Consider the following 19,133-nt stretch of genomic DNA (forward strand, 5'->3'; position numbering starts at 1 on the left):
CATCTACACTTCTTTGGGAGGGGGAAGAGGGGGTTCAGAAGATGGAAAATAAGTCACCCTGAATTGGGGTGAAAGATGGGATGAGGGGATGTCTGAACTTTTTCCAGCTCTGCTGATTTGGGGGGCCAAGAGGAAGTTCCTACACGTTGTTGGATGGGCTCTGTGAACTCCTTCAAACTCCCACCCCAAAGGATTAAGGGTGACCCCTATGTAGAGCCTTGTGGGGAGTGGGTGTGTCCCAGGACACCCTCCCCTCTCATTACTTAAGGGTAATACCACTTTTTACAGCTACTGATTCTGGGGCTGTTGGTACTCAGATATGTTTTATTTTGTTTAGATCTTACTTATTTGACAGACAGAGATCACAAGTAGAGAGAGGGAGAGAAGCAGGCTCCCTGCTGAGCAGAGAGCCCAAGGTGGGGCTCTATAGCAGGACCCTGAGATCGTGACTGGAGTCGAAGGCAGAGGCTTAACCCACTGAGCCACCCAGGCGCCTGGAATCTTTTTTTTTTTTTTTTAAGACTTTGTTTATTTGTTTGACAGAATGGGAGCACAGGCAAGGGAAGCAGCTGGCAGAGGAAGAAGCAGGCTCCCTGCTGAGCAGGGAGCTCAGTCCCAGGACTTTGGGATCATCACCTGAGTTATAGGCAGACCCTTAACCACCTGAGCCACCCAGGCAACCCTTCAGATATATTTTGATTCACTTTCAAGACTTTTTTTTTTTTTTAATTCTATTCATTTATTTGACAGTGACACAGCGAGAGGGAGAACACAAGCAGGGGGAGTGGGAGAGGGAGAAGCAGGCTTCCTGCTGAGCAGGGAGCCTGATTGGGGCTCGATACCAGGATCATGGGATCATGACCCGAGCTGACGGCAGACGCCCAACGACTGAGCCACCTAGGTGCTCCCCTTCACGATGTTTTTAAAGATTTTATTTTATTTTTTAAAAAAGATTTTATTTATTTGACAGAGAGAGAGAGAACACAAGTAGGCAGAGAGACAGGCAGAGAGAGAGGGGGAAGCAGGCTCCCTGCTGAGCAGAGAGCCTGATGCAGGGCTCATTCCTGGAGCCCTGAGATCATGACCTGAGCTGAAGGCAGAGGCTTAACCCACTGAGCCACCCAGACGCCCCAAAGATTTTATTTTTAAATGGTCTCTACACCCCACATGGGGCTGGAACTCACAACCCTGAGGTCCAAGAGTCACCCAGTCTACTGACTGAGACAGCCGGGCACTACCCCCCACCCCAAGATGTTTTTAAACATTGAATTAATTCACTCATTTGGCAAATATTTACTTATTTATAATTTATTTATTTATTTGAGAGAGAGAGAGAGACAGCACAAGTGGGAGGGGCAGGGAGAGGGAGAGAGATTCTCAAGCTGACTCAGCACTGAGCGCAGAGCCCCCATGGGGCTCAATCCGAAGACCCTGAGACCACTACCTGAGTGGAAACCAAGAGACGGATGCTTAACCAACTGCGCCACTCAGGCACAACTTGGCAAATGTTTATTGAACATCTGTGTGTTAGGCATGGTTCTGGGTTCTGGGTTACGGCAGATAAAGCAAACAAAATCTCTGTCCCTAGGGAACTTACATCCTTGTAAGGGAAGACACCATAAACGTCACAAAGAAGTAAATGATATGGTATGTTACAAGGTGCTGAGTGCTGAGGGGAAAATAAAGCAAGGTAAGGGGAATGAGGAGTGTCGTGTTTGGGGGAAATGTACAATTCTAAACAGGATGGTCTGGGAAGGCCTCATTGAGAAGGTGACTTTTGAGCAAATATTTAAAGGAGATGAGGGAGCAAGCCACATTTTAGGGGGAGGAGAAGGGAACAGCCTGAGGCAGAAGCTCCCTTGGCCAGCACAGAGAGAGAAAGTCCAGACAGGGGGCCTCAGGGGTAGATTTTTGCATAGCCATGACATGACCTGACTTATGCTTTATTATTATTTTTTTAACTTTTTTTTTTTTTCTGAGAGCTCATGTATACAACACACACACACACACACACACACACAAGTGAGGGACCCTGGCACCCCACGATCTGACTTAGATTTTTTTTTTTTTTAAAGATTTTATTTATCCATTTGACAGAGAGAAATCACAAGTAGACAGAGAGGCAGGCAGAGAGAGAGAGAGGGAAGCAGGCTCCCTCTGAGCAGAGAGCCCGATGCGGGGCTTGATCCCAGGACCCTGAGATCATGACCTGAGCCGAAGGCAGCGGCTTAACCCACTGAGCCACCCAGGCGCCCCCTGACTTAGATTTTAAAAGAAGGGCCCTTCCTTCTGTCTTGACTGTTAACTGAGCTAGCAATCAATTTATAAAACTGGGAAGATTTTGCCTAAAACTACATATTTCTGCCTTCTCTTGAAAAAACAGCTTGGGGGCACCTGGGTGGCTCATTGGGTTAAGCCTCTGCCTTCAGCTCAGGTCATGATATCAGGGTCCTGGGATAGAGCCCCACATCAGGCTCAGCAGGGAGCCTGCTCTCTGCCTGCCTCTCTGCCTGCTTGTGATCTCTCTCTCTCTCTCTGTCAAATAAATAAAATTTTTAAAAAAAAGTTTGAAGATTTGGTTTCCTGTCCTCGGGGAGCTGGGTAGTGGCTCCCCCTTCGGGTAGGACTTGAGCTTTTTCTTTGCTGGAGTCCCTTTGCCAGACAGTGAAACTGAGTACGAGTGGTTATATCATCATGCTTGCACTGTTGTTCTTAGAATGAAGAGGAAAATGAAATGTTCTTCACCTCTATTTCCATTAAAAAGTGAGAGTATGAAAGATACCTGCAGATGGCAGTGTGTTTGAGGAAAGATGGGGGAAAGGCATGTTGCTTCAGGAAAGTGAAAAAGAATCCAATTTTAGAAATATGCAAAGCACTTGAATCAAACTAATATAAATCCACTTATTTTTATACCACCTGCCTCACCTCTGGAAGGATCTGAGTTTCTGACTCCTGTTCTGCATTTTATAAAATGCTGCCACACCCATGACCTCATCTGATCCCCACCCTCCTTTTCTTCTGGATACTGTGTGCAGCCATAGAGCTGGTGAACTTTGTATTCTTATCCTCTCCATTTTACAAAAAGGGAAGTGGGAGACAGAAAGGTTATTAGCCAGAAAGCAGCAACACAGAGCTGGAAACAGGGGTTAATCCCCTGGCCCTTTAGCTGTTTCTATTATAGAATTGCCCAGTCTTAGATCTTCTGTTACTTTTATAATCAGTGGCCCAAATGCAGTTCCTAAGTGAGGAACACAAGTGCGCAAGCAGTCTTTAACTGTAGAGGCATAGGGGTACCTGGATGGCTCAGCTGGTTAGGCATCCAACTCTTGATGAAGCTGTCTTAATTTCAGAGTCATGAGTTCAAGGCTCCATGCTGGGTGTGGAGCCTACTTAATAAATAAATAAATAAACAAATAAATGAAGAGACATAAAAATGTATCTTATCAACTATAGGACCATGAGTTTGTAACTTACTTGGCACACAAATAGTTAAGTATCCACTAAATATTAATACTGTTATATTTTATTTTAATAGCCCATCCCAGTGCTTTTCAGTCATTCAGTTTTCAACAATGAAGTTGTTGATTGATCAATTTAGAGCAGTTCTCAAGGGGAAAGTAGGGATAATTTTACACACACACACACACACACACACACACACGCACACGCACATGCACACCTTGCCCTGGGGACAGTTTTGCAATGTCTGGAGACAATTTTTGTTATTGCAGCTGGGGGTGGGAGTGGAAGGTGCTATTGGCCTCTAATGGGTAAAGGCTAAGGATGTTGCTAAACATCCTACGATGCACAAGAGCCCCCTGCAGTGTGGAATTATCCAGCTCCAAATCCTAATAGCTTCAATAGTTTGAGAAACCCTTCTCTAGCACAAGGGGACAGTTTCCTCTTGTGTAAAGGCACTCTTTAGTCCTCCTGGTGACGGCATCAGGGAGGTTTGACGTAAGCAAGGCTGGGTTCAGGGTGCGGGGGTGACTCAGTCATTAAGCGGCTGCCTTTGGCTCAGGTCTTGATCCCAGGGTTGGGAATCCAGCCCCAGCCGCTCAGCTGGAGGCCTGCTTCTCTCTCTCTCACTCCCCTTGTGTTCCCTCTCTCGCTATCTATGAAATAAATAAAATTTAAACAAGAAAAAAAGGCAGGGTTCTGCACCTTCGTTAGTGTCTCTGCTGCACAGTGGGCATTCACAAAATCTGTACTATTGAAAGTTGGATCTAATTACTCCTTGTGTGACTCTGAGCAGGTCACAGAGATCTGAAGTTCATTGTCCGTATCCATAAAATGGGAATAAAAAGCCTCTCTTGCTCACAGCAGCAATCGTTGAGATAAACGTCGGTGGAGCTGTTGCACAGTACTTGGCCCACAGCTATTTTCTTTATCAGTTTATCTCTCCCTCTTCCAAACCCACGTTCTAATCCATGTTTAGCCGTGTCATCAGCTCAGTGACCTTGTGCAAGTCACTCCCCCCCCCCGCCCCAACCCCCCACGTAGACCTCCTCTGAGTCTCTACAAAATTACAAAGTTGGCTTCTGATCTCCAAGCACGCTTTCCAACACCAAAATGGGACGGTGAAGTGTACGGCTCTGCTTTCTTCCCCCGGGACTAATGGTACGGTCCCCGGGCAGCTCCCCCACCCCCCTGTCGCAGACCTTGGTACAGGCCCAGGGGGCCCTCGGCTGCCTCTCTGGGCTGCCCTTGCCCCCTGCCGAGTTCCGGGCCGTCCCTGCGCAAGCTGATTGGCTGGATCCGTGCCCGGGCTGCGCGGCTATAGGTGAGCCCGGGAGGGGACGGGCGGAGCGGGCTGGAGGCCCGCCCCCTCCCCCCTGGGTCGGACGCTGAGCGGAGCCGCGGGCGGGAGGCCGGACGGACGGACTGACGGGAGGGACGGGAGGCGAGCAAGATGGCGCAGACTCAGGGCACCAGGAGGAAAGTCTGTTACTACTACGACGGTGAGCACCGTGCGCGCGGCGGGGGCGGGGCCGGGCGGGATCCGGGAGAGGGAGGCTGAGGAGATGCGAGCGGGGAGGCTGGGAGAGGCTGAGGCGTTGGGGAAAGGCTGCGAGAGGAGGCTGCGAGAGGGACGAGGCTGAGAGAGGAGGCTCAGAGAGAGAGGCAGAGGGAAGAGGCTGAGCGGAACGAGGTCGACACTGAGGGAGGAGGCTCAGAGGAAAGAGGTCGGGGGAGGGAGGAGGCAGGGGGAGGAGGCTGAGAGCAGGAGGTCGAGTCTGAGGGAGGAGGCTCAGAGAAAAGGAAAGGAAGTCGAGGCTGAGGGAAGAGGCAGAGGCCGAGCGGGGGTCTTTTGGGGAAGCCTGGGGTAACTTGATGGAGGGAGGTGGGATTCTCAGGAAGCCTGATGGGGAGAGTTTGAGTGGGACTCCTGGAGGGGAGGCTGAGTCTAAGGGGGGGAGGCAGGATCTGGCAGAGAAGGGTGCAAGGATTTGTTTCCCTGCCGGGAATACAAAGGTCTTCCTCTGCCCCTTTGCTTCCTCACCCTTTTTGGTGAGGGTCCTGCAGGAGTCACCACCTCCTGTCACCAGCGCCGCCCCCCCTCCGTCTCTGAGCTGGGCCTGCAGTTGCTGCTGGGAAATGGGGCCCCTGGGCTTGGAAGTTTGGAGGGGGAGATGGGCAGTGACAGAATTGCTCTTCAGTATCATGCTGGGATAAAGGAAAGCTCAGAGTGTTTTGCGAGCGCAGAGTAGAGGCACCCAGCCGAGTCTGTGGAGTCTGGGTGGGAGGTGCCATCTCAATTAGGACCTGAAGAACGGGAGTTACTAGCCAGGCCCAGGGACGGCAAAGATGACATTAAGTTTAGAAGTAAGGGAGAGGACAGCATTTTTGAAAGACAGCAGATATGTGTATAGTATGGCTGAGACATAGGTTTGAGTGTAGAGTGTAGAAAGTCAGGGAACAGGCTGGAGGGAAAGGTTGCAAGTGATGAGGCTGGAAAAGTAAATGGAGACCAGATCATGAAGGGCTGGGCACTCTGTCTTAAGGAAGCTGAACTTTATTCTGAGTGCACTTGTGAATCATTGAAGTTTTATGCAGCCTGGTGACATCATCAGACTTATACCTTAGAATTATCACTCTGAGACAGCAATTAAGTACATAAATGTAGGGGTAAGGAAGAAGGCAAGGATCCCAAACTCTTGGGTTGGGTAGTTTGATGTGTTAGGCTATATCAGTTGGTAACTTTGGGTTTTGTATTTTTTTTTTTCTTAAGATTATATTTATTTATTTGACAGAGGGAGAGCATAAGCAGAGGGAATGGCAGGCAGAGGGAGTGGGAGAAGCAGGCTTTCTGCTGAGCAGGGAGCCTAACTTGATCCCAGGACCCAGGGACCACGACCTGAGCCAGAGGCAGACGCCCAACTGACCGAGCCACCCAGTGCCCCTGGGTTTTATACTTTTAAGAAATACTTTTTGGGAGATATCCAAGTAGAAGCATTCAGAAGACTGTTGGCCATTCAGGTCTGCAGTTTAGTAGGAATGAGAAGAGAGAGATTTTTGGTAGTTTTCAGCATACAGATGGTAATTTTCGTTACAGAGGGTGCGATCAGCCAAGAAGTTGTACAGGGTGGCAAGAGAAGAGGATCCTTGGTGGAATTCTAAGGAAGCAGACTGAGGAAAAGTCTAGTGCTTTTCGTGCTCCGTACTCCCCTGTCATAGTGCTTGTCGCTGTCTATTGGAATTGCATGTGGACTTGTTCATTCTTCTTAGACAGTAATCTCCTTAGGGAATGGGGTCGTGTCTTACCTAGCTCTGTATGCTCAACCCCCAGAACAGTGCCGTGGTCATAGTGGGCTCTCAAATACTTAAATTGTACAAGGGGAATGTAAGTGAACCAGAAAGTCTTTTCTTTGTTGTTTTTTTCTTTAAGTAGGCTCCGCACTCAGCATGGAGCCCACCATGGGGCTTGAACTCATGACAACTGTGAATGAGATCAAGACCAGAGTGAGATCAGGAGTCAGATGCTTAACGGATGAGCCATCCAGGCACCCCAGAAAGTCTTGGGTTACAGTAGCCAAAAGAAGGTGGGAGTGGCAACTTGTTGGCAAGAACTGTTTCATGTGCGCAGTTTCAGAGTGAAGCTAGATTGCAGAAGATTGAAGAATGAATGGATGGCTGAAGAGAAGACGTCATATTGAACCCTTTTCAAAGGAAGCTTGGTTGGGGCAGAAAGAAAAGGTTGTTTATAAAAGGGGATGTAGTGGCTGAGAGTCGAGCATATTCAAAATCTGAATGTAAAATAACCAGAGGGAGTGGTTGAAGATACGGGAGAGAGGGGCTGGTATTGATGGAGGTTCCTGAGAAGGCCAGGTGAGATGGAAACCAGAGCACAGGGAGGGACACTAGACTTTCCAGGGGAAGTTTCTTCGTGATGAGAGGCAAGGAAAAGTTCAAATGGAGGTACGTTGGATGGGGAGAAAGTTGAGGGAGTGTTCAAAATGAAGGAACTGGAGTTTTCTTTTTCCTGTGAGTGGTGGAGGGCAGTTGGAGGAGTAGTCATCTCAAAGAGAGATAGCTATTAAGTAGCTGTTGTGAAAGAGGGAGCTAGGAAAATAAATTTGGAAGGACTCCTGGACAGTGGTTAGGGCACATTTGAGGCTGGAGCCTATGACTTTGTGGCCGTATCAGTTTACACAGTTGTTATTGTTTTAAGATTTTATTCATTTAACAGAGAGGGAGAATACAAGCAGGAAGAGCAGCAGGCAGAGGGAGAGGGAGAAGCAGGCTCCCTGCTGAGCCAGGAGCTGGATATGGAACATGTGGGACTCGATCCCAGGACTCTGGGATCATGAACTGAGCCAAAGGCAGCGGCTTAACGAACTGAGCCACCCAGGCATCCCTGTTTGCACAGTTTTTTTTTTTTTTTTAAAGATTTTATTTATTTATTTGACAGAGATCACAAGCAGGCAGAGAGACAGGCAGAGAGAGAGGAGGAAGCAGGCCCCCCGCTGAGCAGAGAGCCCAATGCTGGGCTCGATCCCAGGACTCTGAGATCATGACCTGAGCCGAAGGCAGCAGCTTAATCCACTCAGCCACCCAGGCGCCCCCCTGTTTGCATAGTTTTGTGATCTCTACACCTTAGTTTAAAACAAAAAGTGAAAAGACCTTAGTCTTTAGACAAAGAAGACGGCTTACTTTTTGAAAAACTGCTTGTGAGTTTTGCAGTGAGGTCACTAACTTGGGACCCACACTTAGTTCTGCCCCCAGAAGCTTTGCAGTATTGGGCAAGTCACTTAACCTATGTAGGCCTCAAGTCACTGTCCTATAAAACTGATAAACTTTGAGAAGAGTGGGGAAAAGCTCTCTAAATTATAAAGGTAGTATCTAAATAAAAAAGATGATTTCTTTTCAAAAGTCAGCAACTGGATTAAAAGCTGTTAGGAAAAGGATGGTGCCTCTGTACCCCACCCCCAGGGGCACCCCTAGCCTTCTAGATAAGTTATCTTAGTTCCCCAAGTCTTAGCCTTGGCTGAGTTCAGGTTTGATAGGCAGGGGAGTTGCTGGGGATTAAGGCCCAGGCGAGAGACATGGGTAAGCCAAGAATCCAGTTATGTAATGGTAATGGTCATGTTACTGTCTGCCTTCAGATTGGGTCTGCATCAGGATGTCTCAGCCAATGCCTTGAGAACCTATTCTACCAAATCCCCATGACTAATAAGGTGGTCTGAGGGTCTCTGGAAATAAATTTCCTCCTGCCTTCTCTGCTATTGCATCTCAAAAGTCTGTGTCTGAGTGAGACAAGGGTCCCAATTGAATGCCCCAAATACTGCATTCTGGCTCGTGGCTCTGGCTGGGAGCACGGTTCTTGCCCTTAGAGGCTTCACTAAGATTAAGAGAAGAGGGTAGAAGGACATGAAGTGAAAACTAAGGAAATTTGAATAAAGCATGGGCTTTTAGTCAATGATACTGTGTCAGTGTTGGTTCATTAATTGTAACAAATACTTCTTATTTTATCACGTAGAATGCTGGTAATAGGGGAAACTGCTTGTTGGGTATCTGAGAACTCTCTGTACTATCTTTGCAATTTTTCTATAAATCTAAAATTGTTCTAAAAAGTAAAGTCTATTAAAAAGACAGAGAAGAAGGTGAGATCCCAAACATCCAGCTGTTCAGAAGTTTCCCATTGTCCCTGGCCATGTCTATGACGAAGAGGATTGGAGCATAGTTTGGGTGCTCTTGGTGGTGTTCCCCACAGTGCATTGCTCTTTGGTAGAAGCAGACTTCCTGCTGGGCAGGGAGCTGGATGCGGGACTCATTTGGGGCTCCATCCCAGGACCTGGAGTTCATGACCTGAGCCAAAGGCAGAGGCTTAACCATCTGACCCACCCAGGCACCCCTCAAAACAAATTTATTAAGTGCTATATACAAATGGAGAGGAAACGACCCTTTATTTTTTTAAAAGATTTTATTTATTTATTTGACAGACAGAGATCACAAGTAGGCAGAGAGGTAGACAGAGAGGGGAGGGAGAAGCAGGCTCCCTGCTGAGCAGAGAGCCAGACTAGGGCTTGATCCTAGGACCCTGGGATCATGACCTGAGTCAAAGGCAGAGGCTTAACCCTCTGAGCCACCCAGGTGCCCCATGATTAGGAATATGTTTGGCGCTTAAGCTGGGCTTTGTAGTATGAGGATCGTCAGAAAAGGAAGGACATTCCAGGTCAAAGGAACAGTCTTAACAAAGGCGACTTGGGTGTGAAGGTGAATGCCATGTTCAGGATGCTGATAATCATCTAGTGTGTTTAGAACAGAGCCTGGCAAATTTTCTGTAAATGTCCCCATAGTAAATATTTTTGGCCTGTGTGCCATGTGGGTGGGTCTCTGTGGCGACTGTTTATTCAATTCTATTATAATGTGAAAGCAGCCATAGACAATATTTAAATTAATGGGCATGGCTGTGTTCCAATACAATTTTATTTACAAAAACCAGGCAGCCTGTAGTGTTTGGCCTGAGGGCCATAGTTTGCCTACTCCAGTTTAGAGCAGAGAGCTGGGAGAGGGAGAGAGCAGGAAGGAGATAGGGCAGAGAGTTTGAGTTGAAAGCAGAGGAACCAATTAGAAGTCTATTGTTATGGGGCGCCTGGGTGGCTCAGTGGGTTAAGCCGCTGCCTTCGCTGCCTTAGGCTCATGCTTCCCTCTCTCTCTCTCTCTGCCTGCCTATCCATCTACTTGTGATTTCTCTCTGTCAAATAAATAAATAAAAAATCTTAAAAAAAAAAGAAGTCTATTGTTATGAATAAAGCAAGAAATGATGAGTTTAGTGCTTTTATTTTTAATTTTTAAAATTTAAAAATTAAATCAAATCAATTAAATTAAAATTATTTATTTATTTATTTATAAATTTTATTTATTTATTTATTTGAGACAGAGAAGGGGGGAACACAAGCAGAGGGAGTAGGAGAGGGAGAAGCAGGCTTCCCACTGAGCAGGGTGTTCGATGCAGGGCTGGATCCCAGGACCCTGGGATCATGACCTGAGCCAAAGGCAGAATGCTTACCAACTGAGCCACCCAGTACCCCAAGAGTTTAGTTTTCTTATCTATAAAGTGGGAATAATGCTCGTGTCCTAACTGTTTTACCAGGTTATTGTGAGGATCTAGTAAGAAAATGAATGTAAATGTGCTTTAACTCCATAAAATGTTATAAAGTGAAAGAGGTGAACTCTGACTTATAGTGATTTTGAATAGTAATGGTTATTCTTCTGTTGTGGGAGTGACTCCTTTGGAGATATAGTGAGGCGAGTTACCTCACTGCTGCTATTCTCCTGTAGCTTTGGAATGGATCCATCACACTGTCTAGTGTCTGTGGGCTTTAAGTGCTGGCCTCCCCAGGGTCCCCTGCTTTGTTTGTTTCTTTTTTTTTTTTTTTAGGATTTTATTTATTCATGGGGCGCCTGGGTGGCTCAGTGGGTTAAAGCCTCTGCCTTTGGCTTGGGTCATGATCTCGGGGTCCTGGGATTGAGCCCCGCATTGGGCTCTCTGCTCAGCAGGGAGCATGCTTCCTCCTTTCTGTCTCTCTATATCTGTCTCTCTGCCTGCTTGTGATCTCTTTCTGTCAAATAAATAAATAAAATCTTTAAAAAAAAAGATTTTATTTATTCATTTGAGACAAGTACAGAGAGAGAGAACATGAGCAGGGAAGAGGCAGAGGGAGAGGAAGAAGCAGACTCGCTGCTGAGCTGGGAGCCTGATATGGGGCTCGATCCCGGAATCCCTGACATGGGGCTCCATCCCAGAACCCTGACGTGGGGCTCCATCCCAGAACTCTGAGCCGAAGGCAGACAGTTAACCATCTGAGTCATGCAGATGCCCCTGTTTGTTACTGTTTTGTTTTGTGTTTTTTGTTTTGGAGTTACTCTTCCTTGAAGTGGGTGAGAATCTTGGAAACTAGAATGAAAGAGAAAGAATTTGACTAGGAGATGGTTATAAAAATTCCTGGATTCTCCTGGGAGTGTGTGTTTAATTTAACTGTGTCACTGAAACTGCCGCTCTTTCTTCTTCAGGAGATGTTGGAAACTACTATTACGGACAAGGCCATCCAATGAAGCCTCACCGAATCCGTATGACTCACAATTTGCTACTTAACTATGGTCTCTACCGAAAAATGGAAATCTATGTGAGTTACTGGGAGCCCCACCACTCCCTAACCCCATCAGCTCTGGTCATATGTTACTAATCTCATTTTCTCAACTACTCATTCATCAAATGTGCTGCGCGCCTGTTATGTGGCAGACACTGTAAATGATAGAGATTTCTGTTTTTAAAGGTTTCACTCCAGTGCTGGAAACTGATAGGTACACAAATAAATTATATTATATTCTGTAAGTGCAACAATTAAAGAACGTACAAGATGCAGAGAAAATGAGAAGTGAAGGAGGAAGGGAGCCTTGGAAAGTTTCTGGGAGGTGCTATCTGAGCAGATTTTTTAAAAATATTTTATTTATTTATTTTTTTGACAGATAGATCACGAGTAGGCAGAGAGGCAGGCAGAGAGAGAGAGGAGGAAGCAGGCTCCCCGCCGAGCAGAGTCTAATGTGGGGCTTGATCCCAAGACCCTGGGATTATGACCTGAGCCGAAGGCAGAGGCTTTAACGCACTAGGCCACCCAGGGTTCCCATGAGCAGAATTTTAAATATTGAATAGAATTTAGCCTGGAGTTTAGGAGGGGACTGATGTTCTAGACCAAGGGAAGACTGTAGACAAAAAGGCAAAGAGGTGAGAACAATGTGGTGTATTTGGGGAAATTATAAGTAGTTTGGTGTTTAGGTAGTGCTATAGTGTAAAGTGTATAGTGTGAGCGTACCTAGAGCTGGAGAGGTCAGCAAGGATTAGATATGCTGTACTATGTAATAAACAATTCTAATGGATTAGGATCAAAAAATTCCAATGCCTAAAAAAAAGAGTGATCAGGACTGTTTTGAACCAGACAAGACTCTGATTACAAAGAACATAGACTCTCTAACTGCTTAACTTGGTTCCAGCTGGTTTTTGCCACCTGCCCATTTTTACTTAATTAATTAGTTAATTGAGATTTCACTTATTTATTTGAGAGAGAGAGAGCATGAGCAGGGGGAGAGGGAGAAGCAGACTCCTCACTGAGCAGGGACCCTAGGATCATGACCTGAGCCAAAAGCATACATTGAACTTAACTGAGCCATCCAGGTGCCCCCACCTACTGGGTTTTAGAGAGAAGCTAGAAATCCACTTTATTATGTAATATGGGACCTGATCTCAGGAGCCTGAGATCATGCCCTTAGCTGAAACCAAGAGTTGGATGCTTAGTTAACTGTGCCACTCTGGTGCCCCAAAGATCTACACGCACTGTGGGGCTGGAACTCACAACCCCGAGATCAGGAGTCGCATGCTCTACTGCCTGAGCCAGCCAGGCATCATCGGGTAATGGATTTTAAATCAAAGAGAGATAAAAACAGGCATGCATTGTATCTTTATTTATTTATTCATTTACTTAAAAGATTTTATTTATTTGTTGGGGAGAGAGAGAGGGAGGGAGAGGGAGAAGTAATCTGTACACCCAGTGTGGGGCTAAAACTCACAAGCCCGAGATGAAGAGTCACATGTTCCACCAACTGACCCAATCAGGGGCCCCTGGGCATGCATTTCAGAAGCAGGGAAGCCAGTTAGGAGGCTGTTGCAAAGATCCAAATGAGAAAATAAAGAAGGGCTGGGGGCCCATGTTACCTTATGGTTAGAGCCCAAGAGTCAGTGGTTAAAGTCTGTGCCAGCAGCTTAAGTAACCTAGCAACAGCAGTATCCATCCTCACCATTCCAGAGACTGAAAGGAGATGAGTCTTCTGTGATGTCCTTAGAGCCACTGGAGGCAGCTGGGGAAGCGAGGAGGGAAGGTAGAGGAGCAGACAGACATTGGGATCAGAGAGCTTTTTCGGGTGTGAGAGGCATCTAGGAATGAGAAACATAAAAGGTAGCAGACAGAGGTTTTGAGGGACTCGTGGGAGCAGAGTAGCAGCTAGATACAGAGAGGATACCTAAATGTGGAAGAGCGAGCACCAAGACCTCGCGGAGCTGCCTAGTCCGCATCGTTACCACGCTCATCTGGCTTCAGCCTGCCTCCTTTCCTGCCACTCCCCTCTCAGAATCCTCTGAGTCGGCCAGATGGGATTCTGCTTCTTTCCACCCTGTCCTGACTGAGAGGATTACTGACTCTGCCCAGTCATATTTTACTCATCTTCAAAAGTCACCTCAAGCCCTATTTCTTTCTTTCATTCCGTAGATTTTTATTGAATACTTATCATACCCCAGGGACTATATTAACCTCCATGAGTGATATTGAGATATTAAAAAATGGATCCTATCTTCAAGTGAGAGGAAAGATAAACTAACAGTTATTGAAGACTGCTTAGGTGGTAGGCCAGGGCTACCTGTTAGTTCATGTAATCCTTATAGCAACCCTAATACATAGATGAGAAAACAAGGTCAGAGAGGATAATTAATGTGTTCAAAGTCACATAGCTGTTAACAGATGAGCTAAGACTCCAACCCAGATCTCTCTGGTTCCAGAGTCTTTATGTGTCCATTTGTCATTTGTCCTTGTCCCTCTTCCTAAGTCACAACCCTGAGATCAGGATCTGAGCTGAGATTAAGAGCTGGATGCTTAATCAGTTGAGCCACCCAGTTGCCCCCACAAGCAATATTTTAAGGAGAAGCCTAGAAGTAGATGGTTTCCGGACTTTTTGGTAATGTCATAAGGGATCCAGCTCAGGCATCTCAGCTTATTGATTTTTTTTTTTAAGAGTTATTTATTTATTTGACAGACAGAGCTCACAAGTAGGCAGAGAGGCAGGCAGAGAGAGAGAGGGAAACAGGCTTCCCGCCAAGCAGAGAGCCTGATGTGGGGCTCCATCCCAGGACCCAGAGACCAGGACCCGGAGAGCCTAAGACAGAGGCTTAAACCACTGAGCCACCCAGGCACCCCATTATTGATTTTTTTAAAGAAAAGATTTATTTTATTTATTTTAGAGAGAGAGCAAGTGGTGGGGGGAAGAGGCAAGGGAGAGGAAGAGAGAGAATCTCAAGCAGATGCCCCAGTACCGTGGAACCCAATGCAGGGCCGATCTTGTGACCCATGAAATCGTGACCTGAGCCGAAATCAAGAGCTGGATGCTTAACCAGCTGAGCCACCCAGGTGCCCCAGCTTATTTGATTTTATCCTTTTGTTTTTTTACCTTGAAATCCCATGATAGCTGTCTCAGCTGCAAGTATTATGTCTTTGTACAACAGAATACAAGGAGGAAGGGAACGAAAGGCAAACAGATCATTCTCCACTGTCCCTATCCCACACTCCTTTTTTTTTTCTTTTTTAAAAGATTTTATTTATTTATTTGACAGAGAAAGAGATCACAAGTAGGCAGAGAGGCAGGCAGAGGGAGAGAGGGATGCAGGCTCCCTGCTGTGCAGAGAGCCCTATGCAGGGCTCCATTCCAGGACCCTGAGACCATGACCTGAGCTGAAGGCAGAGGCCCAACTCACTGAGCCACCCAGGCGCCCCCACACTCCCTTTTTATTAAAGAGAAAAACCCTTCTGAGAAGTTTCCCAGCAGATTTCCCCATAAATCTCACTGGGTCATTTGCCACCCTTAGACGATTCACCAGCCATTGGCTTAGACTAATCACATTCGGTTCCTTTGGCTGAGTCCATGAACACCCAACCAAACTGAGATCTGTTACCAAGAAAGGAGAGAATGGCTCTTTGGGAAGCATCTAACAGTGGCTGTCATAGAAACAATAATGCCTTATTAGAAATTATTGTAAACTTTTAAAGCAAAATTCTAGTATAATCTCTTTCTTAAATCTCTAGACTTGTTCTGTTTAATGTGATCCATTTTCTTCTCTGGCCCTACTTCTCCATTGAGTATGAATCTTCCGTCTTCTTCCCCCAACGGTGTTTCTGTGCATTCATCCTTCTGTCTTCTCCTCTCTCTGGGCTGTGGTCCTGGTATTCCTTTCCCAAAACACATATAGCCGTTTTAATATCTGTCCTGAAATTGCTGGCTTTTGAGAGTCAGTCCTAGAAGAAGCTCCTTAGACGCTTATGGAAGTTGCTGTATGCTGGGGTATTTGGCTGGCCCAGTTGGTAAAGCATGCATCTCTCGATCTTGGGGTGTAAGTTTGAGCCCCATGTTGGATGTAAAGATTACTTAAAAATAAAATCTTAAAAAAAGAAGTTGCTATATTCTATCTCTATACCTGAAAGAGACATTTTGAAGTCTTTCACGCAGTGGTCCCTCCCCCAGTTCTGCCTCCACACATCTAATTAATCTCTCCCAGAATCTATATCCTCATTTTTCATCCAGGAACCTTCCTATTTACATAATCAACAATTCTGCTCTCTTCCTTGCCTTGGATGCTAATTTTGTATATTCCCAGGCTTCTTATTCATCGCCTTCTGTTCTTTTGTGCTTTTTTTAAAAAAATGTTTTTATAAAATATTGAGTTGATATGAAAGAATTTTTATAAAATATGTGGAAGGTATAAAGAATCACAATACAATTAATACCACCTAGTTTAAGAAAACAAACATTGCCAGGACTGCTAAAGCCCCAATATGCCCTTCCCTGATCCTGTTTGCTCTCTTCCCCAGAGTTAACCTCTACCCTGTATTTGGGACTTATTTCTTTGCTTTTTAAAGATAATTTTACCAGTATGAATTCTTTTTTTTTTTTTTTTTAAGATTTTATTTGTTTATTTGACAGAGATCACAAGTAGGCAGAGAGGCCGGCAGAGAGAAAGGGGGAAGCAGGCTCCCCACTGAGCAGAGAGCCCGATGCAGGGCTCAATCCCAGGACCCTGAGATCATGACCTGAGCTGGAGGCAGAGGCTTAACCCACTGAGCCATCCAGGTGCCCCCAGGTTATTTATTTATTTATTTGACAGACAGAGATCACAAGTAGGCAGAGAGGCCGGCAGAGAGAAAGGGGGAAGCAGGCTCCCCACTGAGCAGAGAGCCCGATGCAGGGCTCAATCCCAGGACCCTGAGATCATGACCTGAGCTGGAGGCAGAGGCTTAACCCACTGAGCCATCCAGGTGCCCCCAGGTTTCTTTTTTTTTTTTTTTTTTAAGATTTTTATTTATTTATTTGACAGACAGAGATCACAAGTAGGCAGAGAGACAGGCAGAGAGAGAGGAGGAAGCAGGCTCCCTGCGGAGCAGAGAGCCCGATGCGGGGCTCGATCCCAGGACCCTGGGAATCATGACCTGAGCCGAAGGCAGAGGCTTTAATCCACTGAGCCACCCAGGCGCCCCCCCCCCCAGGTTTCTTTATTGTGTCCCTTTTTAAGCCTTTTATCCATTTTCCTATTTGATTGTCTGTTTTTATTTTAATTGGACCTTAGATACGCAGAATTAGAATAAATATTATCCTTGGCTCATAAGCATCAAAAGAAGTTCCATTTTTGGTCTTTTTAAAATAATATATATTTACATTTTCTTACTAATTTAGTAAATATTTTAATGGTGCTATGCACATCCGTATTCTTACACCCCATTCTTCTAAATTTTGTGTTTATTATTCTCTTGCTTTCTGAAAAATGTTTATCCTGTGTGTATATGACTAAACAATATAATTATTTACTTCTTTTTTGAACTTTTTAAAAAAACCACACAGGGGGCGCCTGGGTGGCTCAGTGGGTTAAAGCCTCTACCTTTGGCTCAGGTCATGATTCCAGGGTCCTGGGATCGAGGCCTGCATTGGGCTCTCTGCTCATCAGGGAGCCTGCTTCCTCTTTCTATGCCTGCCTCTCTGCCTACTTGTGGTCTCTGTCTGTCAAATACATAAATAAAAATCTTTAAAAAATAAAAAAATTAAAAAAAAAAACACACAGGTGTCCCCCCTTTTTAAATTTATTTATTTTCAATAATCTACACACCCAGCATAGGGCTTGAACTCACGACTCTGTGATCAACAGTTGCATGTTCTTCTGGAGCATCTGGGTGACTTAGTCAGTTAAGTGTCTGACTTCAGCTCAGGTCATGAACTCAAGGTCCTGGGATCAAGCCCTGCATCAGGCTCTGCACTCAGTGGGGAGTCTGCTTCTCCCGTTCCTTTCCCTTTGCCCCTTCCCACCCCCAACCCCCGGCTGCTCATCCCTTCTCTTGCAAATAAATAAATAAATAAATAGATTTATTTATTTTTTTTTAAGATTCCATTTATTTATTACTTGAGAGAGAGAAAAAGATTGAGAGAATGAATAGGAGTGGGGGCAGAGGGAGAAGCAGAGTCCCTGCAGAGCAGCCCCCAGGACCCCGGGATCATGACCTGAGCTGAAAGCAGATGCTTAACTGGCTGAGCCATCCAGGGACCCAATAAAATATATATTTTTTTTACGATTTTATTTGTTTATTTGACAGATCACAAGCAGGCAGAGAGAGAGCGGGAAGCAGGCTTCCTGCTGAGCAGGGAGCCCAGTGTGGGGCTCGATCCCAGGACCCTGAGACCATGACCTGAGCGGAAGACACAGAGGCTTAACCCACTGAGCCACCCGGGCAACCCCAAAAAAATCTTTTTTTTTTTTTTTTTTTTTAAAGATTATTTATTTATTTATTTGACAGAGAGAGATGACAAGCAGGCAGAGAGGCAGGCAGAGAGAGGGGAGGAAGCAGGCTCCCTGCTGAGCAGAGAGCCCGATGCGGGGCTCGATCCCAGGACCCCGGGATCATGACCCGAGCCGAAGGCAGCGGCTTAACTCACTGAGCCACCCAGGCGCCCCCCAAAAAAATCTTTTTAAAAAAGGTTGTGTGGGGCACCTGGGTGGCCCAGTTGGTTAAGTGACTGCCTTTGGCTCAGGTCATGATCCTGGAGTCTCCAGATGGAGTCCCATATCAGGCTCCCTGCTGGGCAGGGAGTCTGCTTCTCCTGCTGACCTCTCTCCTCTCATGCTCTCTCTCTCATTCTCTCTGTCTCTCTCAAATAAATAAATAAAATCTTAAAAAAAAAAAAAAAAGAAAGTTGTGTGCTCTTTGAGCTGAGCTAGCCAGGTACCCCCTATGACTTGCTTTTATCATTCAATTACTATGTTAGTAAAATCCATCTACCTTGCTTCATATAACTATCATTCTTCCATTTTTCTCTGTTAAATAATATCTTATTGTCATTATACTTCAATTTATCCCTTCTCCCATGATCTTAATTTGTATCTCATTTTTTATTTAAGGATTTTATTTATATATTTATTTGAGAATGAGAGAGAGAGGGAGAGAAAGCACATGAGGCAGATGGAGAGGCAGAGGAAGAAGCAGGCTCACAGCTGAGCAGGGAGCCCCATGTGGGGCTGGATCCCAGGACCCCGGGATCATGACCTGAACCAAAGGCAGACGCTTAACTGACTGAGCCACCTAGGGGCCTCTGTATCTCATTTTTTAATTTTGGGAATAGTGCTTTGACTATTCTTGTACATGTCTCTTAGTGCATATATTCAAAAGTTTCTTTGGGCTGTTTCTCTAGTACTAGAACTGCTGGACTGTAGGATTTATGAGTATGAAATGCCACATTGCTTTTCATTGTGGCTAGATGAATTTATACTCCCACTGGTAATGCGTAAGTGATACCTTGAGGGGCACCTGACTGGCTCAGTTGGTGTTATGTGG

General features: G+C 45.8%; 1 protein-coding gene across 1 annotated transcript in view; it reads left to right on the plus strand.

The window, feature by feature from the left end:
- Positions 1–4,681: 4,681 nt before the first annotated feature.
- HDAC1 (histone deacetylase 1) overlaps positions 4,682–19,133 on the plus strand; it is a 35,017-nt gene continuing 20,565 nt past the window's right edge. The window contains exons 1-2 of the mRNA XM_082685721.1: positions 4,682–4,961; positions 11,518–11,630. Coding sequence (XP_082541847.1) covers positions 4,913–4,961; positions 11,518–11,630 — 162 coding nt within the window. The 5' untranslated portion in view covers positions 4,682–4,912. The remainder of the gene's footprint in view (positions 4,962–11,517; positions 11,631–19,133) is intronic.

Source organism: Mustela nivalis (genome assembly GCF_964662115.1).
Source record: "Mustela nivalis genome assembly, chromosome: 10".
NCBI lineage: Eukaryota > Metazoa > Chordata > Mammalia > Carnivora > Mustelidae > Mustela > Mustela nivalis.